This window comes from Papaver somniferum, chromosome 11 (genome assembly GCF_003573695.1).
Source record: "Papaver somniferum cultivar HN1 chromosome 11, ASM357369v1, whole genome shotgun sequence".
In the NCBI taxonomy this organism is placed as follows: domain Eukaryota; kingdom Viridiplantae; phylum Streptophyta; class Magnoliopsida; order Ranunculales; family Papaveraceae; genus Papaver; species Papaver somniferum.
Genome location: NC_039368.1, coordinates 47,455,691 through 47,471,465, shown reverse-complemented (window position 1 = coordinate 47,471,465; position 15,775 = coordinate 47,455,691). Strand labels below are relative to the sequence as shown.

The 15,775-nt window shown below is 37.9% G+C and overlaps 2 protein-coding genes across 6 annotated transcripts; one reads left to right on the top strand and one right to left on the bottom strand.

The window, feature by feature from the left end:
• Positions 1–237: 237 nt before the first annotated feature.
• On the top strand, positions 238–1,889 carry LOC113322827. 2 transcript variants are annotated; one of them, XM_026570988.1, is made up of 2 exons: positions 238–538; positions 1,724–1,889. In XM_026570988.1, the coding sequence occupies exon 1, from the start codon at positions 364–366 to the stop codon at positions 508–510; it is 147 nt and encodes a 48-aa protein (XP_026426773.1). In that variant the 5' UTR covers positions 238–363; the 3' UTR covers positions 511–538; positions 1,724–1,889. The 2 variants fall into 2 exon arrangements, with proteins under 2 accessions (XP_026426773.1, XP_026426772.1); XM_026570987.1 differs by having other exon boundaries at positions 934–1,889.
• A 13-nt stretch (positions 1,890–1,902) lies between these two features.
• LOC113322826 (FT-interacting protein 1-like) lies at positions 1,903–5,186 on the bottom strand. 4 transcript variants are annotated; one of them, XM_026570984.1, is made up of 2 exons: positions 4,740–5,186; positions 1,903–4,596 (listed from the first exon to the last, which is right to left on the bottom strand). In XM_026570984.1, exon 2 carries the CDS (start codon positions 4,482–4,484, stop codon positions 2,076–2,078), a length of 2,409 nt encoding a protein of 802 aa, XP_026426769.1. In that variant the 5' UTR covers positions 4,485–4,596; positions 4,740–5,186; the 3' UTR covers positions 1,903–2,075. The 4 variants fall into 4 exon arrangements, with proteins under 4 accessions (XP_026426769.1, XP_026426770.1, XP_026426768.1 ...); XM_026570985.1 differs by having other exon boundaries at positions 1,903–4,581; XM_026570983.1 differs by having other exon boundaries at positions 4,765–5,186.
• Positions 5,187–15,775: the final 10,589 nt, after the last annotated feature.

Here is a 15,775-nt window from a genome sequence, read left to right as displayed (position 1 = left end):
ATGCACAGCAGCAAGCTGAAATCCAACAAGCAACGGCAGATGCAATATCTGTAAAAATGCAACAAGCTGAAGCTAATCATCGGAATTGCAATTGAAACAACATCTGAGACCAGGGAGGAGACAATCATTTACCTTAGAGATCATCCTCATAAATGGTTCATTGGACAATCATCCTCATCAACTGCAGCAGCTAAGAGGCTCGCTTTAGTCAACGAAACACGACTTTAGTCAAGGTCCCAACCATTAGTACCTGGTAGCTGACATAATTGTGTTTACAAAAAGGAAACGGCCATAGATGTTCCCAAAAGGAAAAAAGAAGAAAGATTTTGATTTGAAGAAGGTTAAATAATCAGTAACAGAGAGATGTTAGTGACATGGGAAATGTTGGTTCGAATGGGAAGAATGATATGGTTGGGTTTATGTTATTGGATTTCATCATGTCTTACTGTTGCTGATGAGATTGCTCGTTCAATCAGAAGTGGTGATATAGGTCCTTTTCATGCTGGTTAATCTCATCCATGTCATCATCATTTCTTAGGTTTGTTTTGGTATCTCTTCTCCCAGTTTGATTTTGGGGTTCCAGTATGTATGTATTTGTATACGTATTTTGAAACTGCAATTCATCCTTATTTGAATTTTACACTTCCTTGTTTGGTTTGTTAGGGATCTAGTAGAATTGTGTTCTAATACTACTCTTATATAAGATTGGAGAACTAAAACAGTAGTAATATAGTGTAGTGATCTCTGTTTGCCGTGTATTTTTCATTTTTTGTGTTATTTGGATATGAACTTCAATATAGGAGAATCATTGGACTGAGATACTGAATCGATCAGATACTCCTAAAGTTGTATTACTTGGTTGATTCCAACTATTTCAATGTCTGGATGTAAAACCCATAACGATCTATATAATTATTTTTGGGTTTGTTTCAGCTATTTGATTGTACTGGATTTGGAATTTAAAAAAACATGTGAACTGAGTCGTGGTTGACGGTAGTTGATAGAAAAATGAACAGATTGTACCATGAACTTGACTGTAAGCCTGAGCAGATTCGAATTTTACATCGATTATGAACCACGAGATGAATCTTGAGTTTAAGTGGGATTATTTTCATGTTTCTATCTAATTTCAGGTATTCGTATTTTACTTTTAAACATCATTGATTGCTTGAGTTTGATTCATTTTGTATAAGAACTGATGTCTGGACTAGGAAACATGTACTTGTTGTCTGGTGAACTATCAGGTATTTGGGAGGTTCAAATATATAGTGTTTATTGTGTAACTCTTTGTTTGTTCATAAATTGTGCAATGTTCAGTCGTGTTTTCCATCATTTATGTCGACTATAAGGAGGCTTTGTTTGGTTCAGTGAATGAAATTTGTATATATTTTGGAAAGTTTGAGCATGTTTTCGAGGAGATCAATTATTTCGGCGTTAGTTGGTAATGAACTCAGGCTAAAGAACAGTTCTGGTAATGTGTGAGTGATTCCTTAAACCCTCCTCAGCACAGTACCAGCTGCAAAGCCAGTGGATTTTGTTTTCGTGGTGAATTTTTTATCTGGACAAACTCAACTCTATGGACACTAGACAGAGAACTCAAGCACAAAAGCTTATGAAATCTAGTTTTCTGCAAGGGTTTGTTTCTCCCTGAAGAGAAGAAGTGTGTCTCTTTCCCAGACAGTCAGTCGGTCATTAAGTTTGTTTCTGTATTATACGTATCCAGGAAAAAAAAACCTCTCATATGAATCTCATTGGATCTCATCTAAGGCGATTGGTTCTTATTGAAAGTTTCAGTTGCTATGGCCTTGGAACCAGGAGTGAGTCAGAAACATTGTACCACTAAAGAAGGAAATCAATTCTATGGGAAGTTTTGCATACATCCTTTATGGAATAGAAAGGAAATGGTTAGAAAAGAAAAACCAAATAACCCATTAGACTTCATTGGAACTCAGAAGTCATAATAAATACAAATACATCTGAAAAATTAGAACTAATTCCAACAATGCAGGTTGGTGTTTTACAAGTATCATCAGCTGTGAGAAGAGATATCACTTTGAAAGTTACTACTCAACCGATTAAAGCATTCCATCAGTTCGAGCCGGCAACCTCTTAAAGAAATTGCTGGGGACGGAAGGCATTTTGCTTCGGAATCTTGGATGGCGTAGCATATATAGCCCTACGAGCAGCGCCAGTGCCTTAAAAGGAGTTACATACAGAATGATAGCTGCACAGAGACAGAAAACTATGAAGAGACTTGTTGCTCTAGGATCTCTCCAGCTTAACAGAGACTGAAATCTCTCTCCTTGAGTTGCCATATCTCCTACTACTGTCTGAATTCTTCCTGCAACACTTCTGAGCCGATCATACCTCATTCTAACAATATCCTGAGGTCTCGATGTTGGGAAAGTGTCGAATTCTTCGTCGAGCTCGTCTGGATGAACTGCTTCTGCCCATGAAAGTCTTGTGTCCATGTGTGGTGGGTGCCTAGCTCGGAATCTGTAGTTCCATAATCCAATGAGGAACATATACAGGAAGATTGTTGGAAGAATCAGTTCAGGGTACCAGATCAATATTAGGAAGAGAACGTGAACAAGAACTGATGTGATTGGGTTCTTCCAGTGACAAACATCGTCGAACCATCTACTGACCGAGATCATTCCTGATAGTAAGGACATTATCCGGAAGAAGTTAGCTTTGCTTCTTCTCATACTCCACATGTGAGAATCTACATCCAACATGTACTCAACGACTTCCTTTCGCAGTGGCGGTTCAGCTCGTCCCAACCTTACAGCAACTATACTCATGGCTTGGTATCTTAAGCTGTCTAATTGATTTACTGTGAATGGATGCAGGTAATGCATTTTTGGTAGTAGTGGGTGACCGTAAAGGTATATCATGTTAGCAAGGGACAAGCACGTGAAACGCACAGCCAACTGCAGCTCACCCATCTTCTTCACCCCAGATGGGTGAAGTACTAGAAGCGGGTAAGAATTTGTATAAATTCGATCTGCTTCTAATGTTGATAGTCGAATTCTTACCTTTCCGATTCTTGAATCTCTTCCAGAACCACCACCTCCGCCCGCCCCACCAGGTCTGTCACCATGGCCCAAGTGGCAGTTGTCAAAAACCCCTAATGTGATCACTGTGCAGGGATCATAAACCTCCCATGTGTACTGCTCGTTCCATTTTGGGCCGGAGCTGTCGATTATTGTTCTTGTTCGCACCCATTTCTGCCCATACTTCGCGACGCAGTAAGCATCTGTGGCACCTCGCCCATCTTTCATTTTCATTGGCAGAAGCCCTTGTGCACTGAGAATACCTACTTCCAGAATGCCGATCGGTTGCTTCCATAGTTGCCTTGAAGTTGGCCGTTGGTCGCTTATATACATTGTTGATTCATCAAGTACGTGATAAGCACCTTCGAGGCACACTCTTAGATGAATTCTGCTTGAGAACTTGAGCTCCTTCCTTTTGTCACCTTCCAAGACTCCAAATCCGAACTTTTCGAGGTTGAACCATCGAGTGTGAACAGGGCGGTGGTCCAAGCGCTTTTCAAACAAGTTGAGTGGCAAACTTATCTTTCCAAGCACTTCATCTTTAGACGGATGTACTCGATCCTCAACCGTAAGGACCAATTTCTCTTCGAATGGTTCAGCTGCTACAAAGACAAGATCTTCGTTCCAAAGTGGATTAATCGTTCGTGTTGGGCATAACTTTGTTTTGAGAATTTGGGTACCAACTTGAGCCTTCACATACACTTCAGGAAGCCTGCCTCTATCATTTGGTTGTATGTCCTGTGCTTCAATTACATTAACTCTGAGGTACCAAAGTTTCGGCGAGACATAAACTTTTGATCGGATATTGAATACGCCTTCCCCATGAACTGTTGCAGCATCTGAATTCCAGGCCTCTGGGAAGGCTTCATCAGCCTGTGTTCCCATCCAAACTGCAAGCATAATTTCACCTCTCACCTTTCCTTCTCCACGTCGGTCTTCAAGTCTATACCACTGAGGAGCCAAGGGACTATCAGGTGGAACTCGAGTCGGCACTTCATTAAGATCAAACAACACCTTCCCAAGGTAATCATCTCTTCCAACCATTTCTTTATCCTTGATGAAAACCTCCAATACTGACGATTGGATTCTTTCTTTCGAGAAAGCAAATACCTGATTCCATTCTGGGTGTGTTTTCTTCTCGTAATGTCTTGTTGTACCTTTATAGTTTCCAAGCTTTACCTCCGCGTAAGGATCACAGCTTCCAGTGATGGCACTAGTAGGAAGGTCTTTGGCTTTGACAACTCGAACATACAAATAGTACATTTGTTCGACGAGGTCGTAAGTGCTGGTAATTTTGTCTCCACTCATCCACCCCCCACCACCTCGTACGCCCCCATTTGGCCATCTTTCTCCAAGTCGGGGATTCGTATCCTTCAGTTTGAAGTCCTCTTGGTTATTGGGAATGGGTTGCTGGTTGTTCTGGTGCATGGTTCCTGCTGGTTTCTCAGAATCTTTTTCTTGTGTTGGTGGTACTCTCTCCGGTTCTTTGTGTTTGTGATTAGTTTCTCCACAACAGCAACAGAAGCTGTAGAAGTATCAGCTACAAAGAGTGAGAATGTTAGTAAATGACTTCTCATTTCCCAAAGGAAAAAAAAAGGGTTAGTAAATGAGTTCACCTACAATTAAGGAGAACAGACAATAGAAATCGATAGCAAGGAATGGTTTTTTCATGACATAATATACCTTTCAAAAGGGATTTGTAACAGACCTGATTGTCATGGTAGTTATGAGAAGCGCTCGTTAGCTTGTTCTTGAGGAGTACTGGGATCTGGTGGATGATTCAGATTTTGATTATTTGGTTGTGAAAATCAACTGCTAATTGAGTGGAAGGTTGTTACTACTTGCCTCCATAACTAACTGCATAATTCCTTTTTTGTCACTTTGAAATTGCAGAGAAGATTGCTAGTATCAAGAAACCTGAAACTCAATTCTGAAGCAAAGGTTAACTACTGATAAGTTAAGAAAAAGAAAGAGAAAAGAATAATTCGGGTTTCGGGTTTGTTTCTTTTTCCCTTTCTAATGGAAGGCTGTATTTTAATGTCATGAATGGGAGAAAAAGTGTGTTTTAGTGAAGAAGTTCTATGTTAATTTTGCGGACACCCGGAGACAAGCTAGATGGAAATGGAGGGAAAAGCATAAGCTTTGTTGAAAAAGGAGATAAAGGCGATTCGAATAAGGCTTTTCCCTTAGTCTCAAGTCTTTTCTAGAAAACATATCGGTGTAAGTTCTCATTAATCTTCCTATACCTTCTTCTTTATCAATGGAATGGCAAAGATTATCTTTTTAGATTAAATTATGATTTGGCATGCCTCACTTTTCTTAGATTATTATTCCCTCTTCCTAGAATCAGATAGCTTTTTTTCAAAGCTTTGTTAATGCTGTGTAGTTTTTATAATATTTCAGTGTGTTTTATATAAAAGGCCTTTTTTGTTGTGAGTCTACCAATAAATACCCCTTTCTTCTTCTACAAAGCTTCATGAAAAAGCTTTGTTTTTAAATCACCAAAACACCACAGCTGCAATGGAACAGTAGAAGTCCTTTTATATTGATTCTGTTTTCTGTTTGGACAAACATGCGCGACAAATGGGTAGAGGTCACGGCTAATCTCTTGTCTGGAAAGAGGTCACTGCTGATCTCCATCATCTGTCAGTTGTATGTCACATTCACATATATCTTCTCCCGGCTAGGGAGTTCCATTTCAGGTCACTGCTGATCTCTATCATCTGTCAGTTGTGTGCCACATTTACATATATCTTCTCCCGGCCAGGGAGTTTTATTTCTAAATGTGCAGCTACTTTACCGGCAGATAGTCTATCATCGTTGCAGTTATTGGAGTACGAGCTGATAGGACTTGCAAGATCCCTAAGTTTGCATTGGACTTACCTCAGGGACATCTTTTAGGCAGAAAATTCAGTTGTTAAAACGAAACAAACTCAAAAGTTTAAGAGTAAAGCATAGTAGTTGGAGGTAGAAGGAAAAGCAAAAGCGAAAACCTAAAGCTTAAGAACCAAAGATGCTTTAGTTTTTCTACTTTATTCTCTTACTCATCTATCTTTTCCATTTATTTAGTTTTACAAAAAAATGTCATAATACAGAATACAGATATCTCTTCCACAGGGAAGGCAACTTTTTATTATTATTGAATTTTCTATTATGAGTAATGAAATGGGTAGAGAAGACTATCAAGAACTTTTTCCTGAGTCACCAAAATGACCTTAGTGACACCAATGCACTTGGTTGCCAATGCCGTTTTCTTTATATATGACTGCGTGGAATGTAATGATTTGATGACTTTCATCATTCTTTGGTGGGATCATCATTTTCCTTTGATAATGTATCACTTTAGGTGATAATGTCTTAACTAAATAGCAATAATTTGGTGAATACAGAAATTAAGCCTAGCTATGTCAAATCCTAATCATTACTTGATGAACTGTTTGTCTGCCACAGTTTCTCTCTCTCTCGTCAATACCATTTCCAACAGCTCTTCTGGACGTACCGCCTCCCAAAACAAGGTAAAAACGGTTGCTCTTACATAAAAGTGGGCCCCACATCCTGGAGTTTAGCAGGAGGTCCCGTATTTGGGGGCCACCATTTTTAGAATGTGAGAGGGGACGGTGTCTAAACTGTTTTTGGGTCGGTACGTGAAGATTTTCTGCATCTCCAAGAGTTGTGATGTGTTTATCACCTGGTTGGTATAGGAAAACATCCTTACAAAATGTGAAATCTAAAATTTCATACATTATAGGAATGTAGGAATCTGAAAGAGATCGTCTCAAACCAACAGATGTTAAGATCATAAGTAAAATCTACTTGTGTTCATCTAATTGGTTAAACCACTTTCTTTTGTTACATATATTTCGTTTTCGGTTGATTTAACATTACCTGATTGGTTAAAACTTTTGACTAGATTTATCACATCCTCTACAAGAACCTCTAAAATTAGAAGGTGCATTAGAGGATGTCTAAATAACTAACTCACCACGTCATCCTACTTCACATTTCTGTTGGAGATTTATTTTTTTGCAAAAAGTGTGTAAATCCTATTTGGCCTTAAATTTAGGAATTTAGAAACCTCCCACTGGAGATGCTCTAAAACACTGGTTTGAGTTTTTATATTTCAAAATCAGTGGTAATTTTTATAACATCCAAGTCAAACTGGGGAAATGGTACAAAATTAAAAATGACTTTACCATCAACTTTCTAGGGATAAGTTCTTTAAAGAATACAATCAAAACACCGAATATTTCCATGCTTTTGCCTCTAATAGGAAAAGGATCAATGCAATTTATTTCCTTAGAGAACCTTCAGGTCTTTGGATCTCAGATCGAGACCAAATCAGTTCTCTCTTGATCAATCATTTCACCCAAATTGGAGCATCTCAAATGAACAACTACAATGTTGACCTCTCGGAAATAATCCAACCTTGTATCCTAGAATCGAAATATTCTTCTCTAACCCAAATTCCATCCAAAGAAGAAATTTGGTCCACTCTTTCTGAAATGAACCCTTCGGAGCTCCTGGCTCGGATGGCTTTCAACCGGGATGTTTCAAAGCCAATTGGGAAATTAATCTTGGGGTTAGATATAACAAATACCGTACAAGATTTTTTTAGAACATGAATTATGACATAAGAATCAACCATTCGTTTATTACTCTTATCCGAAAAAATCAACACCTCAAACCCTAGCGGATTTCAGACCAATCAACCTAAGTAACACGATATATAAACTTATCTCCAAAATTAATACAAGTGTATCTCTACTCCTCTTAGGAACTTAGTAAACCTCAATCTAAGTTGAGGGAAGAATCCTAAATTAGGGAGGAAACCTTATTTGGGAAGAAATTCTAGTTTGGAAGAGTTTTGTTTAAGGAAACACTCTTAGTTTGGGAAATAGATTCCTAATAGAAGACCTTGTCCGCTGAGTACGATGAACGTACATAAATAGGGAGATTTTGTTGTTAACTATACATAGACCTAGAGAAAGCTTGTAGACAAATACTTGTGTTATTGTCAAAGACGAGGTTTAACAAATAGTTTGGGGTTAACTACTGTGTAGAGAGATTGTGAGCGTAATAAAGAGAGAATTGTAAATCGTTTTCTTGTTCATAATCTAGAGAATATATATTTCTTCAAATTACAACTTGTTTTCAGTTTTCTAAGTTTCTGTCTATTATTATTCCGATTTCCTCCTCCATAATAATAGTAACCAAAATATAGAGATCATACGTATCAAGTTGGCATCACGAGCAAGGTTAGTTTCTAGGGTAAATCCCCGTGGTTTATGGTTTCACTAGATCTCTCTACATAAAGCTTGCTGAGCTACTTGAGAATCTAGAAGACGTTAGGAGAATAAGGGGATCAAAGATGACGAAGCCAGATGATGATCCTAAGCAAAGCGAATCACAAACTATGAAATAAAAGGTGGCTACGCTATAAACATACATGAAGTCAATTCAAACCACCATTAAATAATTAACTGAATGTATCCGTTCTCATACTCCCAAGCCGAAGAAGAAGAAAAAGATTACACCTTCACCCGAAGCTTCAGAAGAAGAGGACGAGGAAGACGAACAAGAAGAAGAATAAGAAGATGAGAACGAAGAAAAGAAAAAGAAAACGAGTTTCTTAAAAGTCCTACATCAACTAAACTTCATGGTAAGAATATGACAATTGATTTTCGCGTTGATATTCCACTTTACAATGGGAGTGTCGATGTAGAAAAATTGGATGATTGGATTGAACGTCTAAAGAGGTTTTTTTGTTGTTGAATGGTTCAAAGGAAAAGATTGCTTTCGCATAATTGAAGCTACAAAAGCATGCTCTAACCTGGTGGAAATCTTATCAACGACAAAACTTAGATAAGGGAGTATTATCGTGGAAAAGATTCAAGGCAATTGTAAGGAAACAGTTTTATCCGGTTGTCTACCTTGAGGAGAGACGGTTCAAGTGGTACAACTTGAAGAAGTTCTACAATCAAACCGTATAAGAATATACTTCGGGATTTCATAATCAAGCTATGGTTTTGGATTTGGACTTAGGAGATTATGTTATCTATATGAATTATATCTCCGGGTTCCATGAGTATATACGGAAGGAGTTGGAGATGTTTTTAGTTGATAATATTGTTGAAGCAAGTATAAAAGCTAATGCCATTGAAGGCAGGCTTAATAAATTTGATTCAAAGAGAACTACTAAAGGAAAATATAGAGGTACCACAATGAAAGGAGCAAAGAAGAAGGGAAGTATAGTGACAAGGAAGGTTTGACTTGCACCCATTGCAAGCAAAAAAGTCACGTTATCGACAAGTGTTGGGTAAAGAACTCTCATCTAAACCCAAAGGGTTGCAGAAGAAAGAAGCCAAGAAGGCAACTTTATTCGCTCAAACTCCAAAAGAATTCCACGGACTAACGGAACCCAATTCAAAGCACTCTCTTATGATAAGGGAAAAAAAAGACCTTCAAAAGATGATCTTAGGGAGCGACTCTTCACAGTGAAGATGCAATTCAAAACATCACTAGTTGATGTTGTTATTGACCCGGGAAGTCAGAAGAATTTACTTTCAAATTCTTTGGTGCAGAGAAGTTAGGATTGAATACCTTCAAACATCCAAAACCATACCCTTTAGGATGGATTCAAAAAGAAGGGGGCTTATAAGTTACATGGCAGTGCACGTTCAAATTTGCTCTAGATGAGTCATACATTGACGAAGTTACATGCGACGTAGTTCCTTTAGATGTTTGTCAGGTAGTACTAGGTAGTTCTTACCTATGGGATAGAGATGCAACTCTACACAGGAGGGAACAAAAGTATACCTTTACTAAAGATGGGTAAAGTTTTGTGATTCGGGCTATAGATTCTCCTCTTGAGAGAGCAAGCCTGGCCACAGTCACTCAGGCTAAGCGGTTGGTGAATGCTAGCACACAGTTCATTTTCCTTGTGATCCGTTCTCTTGAGGAGAAGCAGAGTAGAGTTTTTTTAGCAGCATTGAAAGCTCAAGGCGACCTAGAAAGGTTGAAGTTGAATTACAAGGATTTATTTTATGATGTCATGGGGTTACCGCCAAAGAGGAGTGTGGAGCATGAAATTATGTTGACCGGAGAGAGTTCCTTTCCTAATATAGGTCTTTATCGCATGTCCATAGAGGAATCTGATGAGATCAAGAAACAAGTCCAGGAACTTCTAGAATTAGGAGTGATAATGCCAAGTGCTTCACTTTGTGGATCAACGATGTTGTTGGTACCAAAGCAATATGGAGGATGACGTATGTGTATTGATTATAGAGCATTGAACAAGATCACTATCAAGAATCGTTACCCTCTACCTAAGATAAACGACATGATAAATCAGTTGGAAAAAGCTCGAGTCTTTACAAAGTTAGATTTCAAATCCAGATACCACCAAGTGAGAGTCCGAGAAGATGATACATGGAAGACTGCTTTCAAAACCAAACAAGGCGTGTTTGAATGGTTGGTGATGCCTTTTGGTTTGTGTAATGCTCCAGCGACGTTTATGCGTTTGATGGATGATTTGTTACGACCTTTTATAGAAGATTTTGTGATTGTTAACTTGGATGATATCCTAGTATACAACATAACTTGGGAAGAGCATATCGTTCACGTTAAGAAGGTGTTTAAAGTGTTACATGAAGGCCAATTGAAGTTAAACGGAAAAAAATGTGAGTTTGGAAAGGAGGAGTTGGTGTATCTCGGATTCATTGTTGGTGGTGGACAACAATGAATCAGGAGTTTCTGACAACAATGACCTAGTACTGTAACTGAAATCAGGAGTTTCATAGGGTCTTGCACATACTTGCTTAAGTTTATCCAGCATTTTTTGACTATTGCAGGACCATTACATGGTTTGACGGGAGCTAAGGCAAAGTTTGAATGGCAGCAAACCCATGAAGACGCTTTTCAGTTACTAAAATGGAAGATTTAAGAAGCACGGGGGTTGGCATTTCCTAACGTACATCGTACTTTTGAAGTTGAGACCGACGCTTCTGACTATGCAATGGGAGGAGCATTGTTACAGGATGGTAATCCAGTGGAGTACATTCAGAACTGTTCTCAGGTGCTATTAAGAACTACCTTATGACAAATTTTTTTATGCTTTATATCAATGTATCAAGCATTGGCGAGTGTATCTCTTAGGTAAAAAAAAATAGTGGTACATTCAGATCACAAACCATTGGAGTATGTAGATGCATAGAAGAAACTACAACAAGCCCAACACATGAAGTGGATGTCTTACTTGATGAGTTTCAACATTCTCATTAAATACAAGAAGGGAGTAACAAACAAGTTGGCAGATACGCTGTCTAGTCCACCAATCCGGGTATTAATGGTGGCCATGAGAATTCAGCCGATTGTTCCTCAAGAGTATGCAGAGTCATATGCATCTAGCAAAGACTTCAAGAAGGTGTTAGAAGGTATAAATAGTGATTTGAAAGGCGAGTTTGAACTCCGGGATGGGTTTTTATACAAGGTTCAGTTATTTTGCATTCTAGAAGATGGAGATCGTTTACAATGGTTGAGAGAGGCACACACATCCCAAGTTGCTGGGAACTTTGGGATGAATAAAACTCTTCTTAACCTTCGTCGTTATGTCTTTTGGTCAAAGATGCAAGATGATGTGACTAAGTTAGTTAGAGGGTGTAAGTTGTGCAACACATCTAAACCTTCCAACATGAAACGTGGGTTATATCTACCATTATCAGTACTATCAAGGCCTTGGGAGAGTATTTCTATGGATTTTCTTGGTGGGTAATAAAAGTCCAAGTCTGGTAACGATTACTTGTTAGTTGTGGTCGTACGGTTCAGCAAGATGATTGCATTAATTCCATGTATGAAGACAGTAACGGGAGCCGGTGCAGCAAATCTCTTCTTTGATCATGTATGGAAGATGATGAACACTAGGTTGGAAAAGAGTATAGCTTTTCATCCACAAATAGACGGGAAAAAGAAATTGGTCAACAGGACTATGGTTCACATGTTAAGGGTATATAATTCAAAGCATCTTAAAACTTGGGATGAGAGTTTACCATATCTACAGTTTGCTTTCAATAGAATAGTTCACAGTTCTTTGGGGAAATCTCCTTTCGAGACGTGCTATGGTTACTTACCACCTAGACCTTTTGATCTAGTATTTTCTAGTGATACCTAAATAGGGAGAAAGGAAGGAAGTGAACTTCAAAAGGCACATAAGTTCTTAGAAAGGATATCTCAGATTCACGCGACTGTTGAAGCACAATTAAAGAATTCACAAGCCAAATACAAAGCAAAACATGACAAGAATCTTGTGCCTTGTAATCGGTATTGGTGATTTGGTATGGTTAAAATTAGGTAAGGAACGACTGAAGAAAGAAGGTAAGAAGTTGAAGCCATTGAGATATGGACTGTTTCGTATTCTCGATCAGATTGGTGACAATGCCTTTCGTCTGGATTTACCACCTTATCTAGGAATGTACTCGGTTATAAATGCCGAATACTTGAAGTTGTTTGAACCACCATTACTAGATGATGAAGGCGACGACAACATGATCTTACCACGATTAGAAGACTTATGGTTTGATAGAGAGGAACCACTCAAGGAAGATTGCATATTGGAGTGAAGAGTGAACAAAACACGACAAGGAGAGAAAGAATATTTTCTAATTGGATGTAAAGGTCAAGTTCCCAACAAGGCCAAGGGGTTTAACAAGGAAAGGGACTCTTGAGTTCCCTAACCTTCATTTTTAACTTTCACAGGAGTTCAAGTTCTTAAAAGGGGGACCCATGATACAGGTGTATCTATTCCTCTTAGAAAGTTAGTAAACCTCAAGCTAAGTTGAGGGAAGAATCCTAAATTAGTGAGGAAACCTCATTTGGGCAGAACTCCTAGCTAGGAAGAGTTTTGTTTTAGGAAACACTCTCAGTTTAGGAAATAGATTCCCAAGAAGACCTTGTCGGCTGAGTACGATGAAAGTCTATAAATAGGGAGGTTTTGTTTTTAACTACATAGAGACCTAGAGAAAGCTTATAGACAAATACATGTGTTATTATCAAAGGCAAGCTTTAGCAAACAGTTTAGGGTTAACTACTGTTTAGAGAGATTGTGAGCGTAACAAAGAAAGAATTGTAAATCATTTTCTTGTTCATAATCTAGAGAAGATATATTTCTTCGAATTACTATTTGTGTTCTATTTTCTATGTTCTGTATATTATTGTTCTGAATTCAGCCTCTATAATAATAGTTACCAAAGTATAGAGATTATACATATTAAATTATTAGCTAATAGATTAAAACCCTTATTGAATATGATCATTTCCCCCAATCAATCCTCCTTTCTTCCAGGGAGACAAATTACAGACAATATTATCATAGACCATGAATTGATTCATTCAATGAAAACTTCCAAAACAAAATAAGGGTTTTTAGCTCTTAAAATTGATCTCTCCAAAGTTTTCGATAGAGTTGAGTGGCCTATTAATAAGAACGCTTTATCCTCATTTGGCTTCACCGATGATTGGGTTAACCTCATTTTTCAATGCATTCCCACTACCTCATTTGCTATCCTTTTAAATGGATCCCCAGGCCCAACCTTCTCCAATTCAAGGGGTCTAAGACAAGGTGATCCTGTATACCCATATCTTTTCCTAATTTGCATGGAAATCCTCTCAAGACTCCTTGAAAAAGCAACAAGAGAAAATAAAATCTCGAGGCTTAAAATAAATAAACACGCCCCTAATATTTCTCATCTCTTCTTCGCCAATGATTGTTTTCTTTTCACCAAAGCGAACTTGGGAGGAGCAAAAAATTTATTGGATATTTTTATTTAATTTTGGGGGATTACAGGCCAAATATCAAAAGTTAGAAATCTAATTTATCCCAAAAGTTCATCCCAAACATGGTAAAATAATAGCAAAAATCCTTAAAGTACAGCTGATGACTAAAAAAGACAGATACCTCGGAACTCCCCTCTTCTTTGATAAAAACAGGAAGGAGAATTTCGAACTGTTACTTCAAAAATATTATAATACCTTACAAGTTTGGAAAGCAAAGTTAAGCAGGCAGAACAGTCTTATTTCTATCCTACAAGCGTATCCAACATATCATATGCAGATGCTAGCTCTTCCCAAAGAAACTTTAGATAAATTAGATAAAATTCAGAGAGATTTTTGGTGGAAGAAATAGGGGTCAAAAGACAAAGGTGGTTATATACAGGCGTGGAAAGGCATGCGCAAACCAAAACCACAAGGAGGATTTCGAACAAACATCCTCATAATTTCAATATAGACCTTTTAAAAAAACTAGCTAGCAGATTAATGATGGAAAAAGACCAGCTTTGGGTAAAACTTCTCGAAGCGAAATACTTCTATAACTCAAATCCATTCGATCCTACCAGAAACTATGAGCTATCATGGATTTGGACAAGCATACAAAAAGAACTAAATATTGTTAAAGGTAATTATATTTGTCAAGCAAAAAATGGAGCTAATACGAAGATTCGGGAGGACAACTGGATTCCTAACACGACATAATAAATAAATCAATGGATACAAATGATAATTTTCCGTAAAAAGTTCAAGAGCTAATAAATAATGAAGGATACTGGCACTCAGAGAAGCCAGTTGAATTGTTCTCATCAGAAATAAAAGAAATTTTTTTAGCTCTTACCCAAAATAAAGAAGATAGAGACTGGATAAGATGGTCTCACCAACAATCAGGAGATTTCTCGGCAAAAAATATCTATAGCTTTCTCATTAATCGTAATTGTGATAATGATAATGACATCGATTTCCCGTAAAATATGGAAGATGCAAACACTACATCAGATCAGACTTTTCATTTGGAAATTAATTCAGAAAGATTTACCGACCACGAGTAGACTAGCGGCTCATAACCCATAGGTTTCTCCAGAGTTTCAAATGTGAAATAACCAAGCTATGGAAAAGAAAAATCATCTATTTAGAACTTGCCCTTTTGCCAGATCAATTTGGTTTGGGTGCTCCTTAGACGCTGTCAATTCGCAGATTAACACAGATACTATTAGCAAGTGGGTTGAAATTTGGTTCTCTGATCCAAACTTCTCGCAATTTAGTGAAAAAATTGTAATCATTCTTTGGTTCATATGGAAATATAGCTACGAGGTAGTTTTTAGGAAAACAGTTTCGGATCCCTGTTCTTTAATTCAGCAGATAAAAAGTTTCATCCAATCTAGAATTATCAAGGAAGAGGCTAAATCTCAAGGCCCCCAAAAAACTAAGTCCTCCAAACACGCGTGGAACAACATCAGGTTGGATTTGACAATTTTCATTGATGCATCCTATAAAAAAGGAAAATCTATCAATGATATATGCCTTCATTCTGTACTCAGCCGACCAAGAAACTTTCCTACATATTTCAGCTGGCTCAGATTGGGCCTCCTCGGCGTTACATGCAGAAGAAAATTCTCTTTTAAAGGCTTTAAATTGGCTAGTAAACAATATTCTTTCTAGTGTCTGTATAGTCACAGACTATAAACTCCTAGCGGATTTTGTCCACAAAAAAGATGCAGATGCTTCATGGACCGCAAAGAATACTATAAAAGAAGATATTTTTTTGCTGGAAAAACTGCCTCAACCTCAGGTAAAATTTATAAACAGAGATTACAATGCTGCAGTGGACTCAGTTGCAAAAGAAGCAAGGATCAGGAGACTTCATCATATGTCAACACACTTGTGTCAACGAGTGCGAA

What these genes read in the sequence shown, in the direction of transcription:
- LOC113322827 (XM_026570988.1), top strand. Translation starts at nt 364, where the DNA reads ATGTTAGTGACATGGGAAATGTTGGTTCGAATGGGAAGAATGATATGG.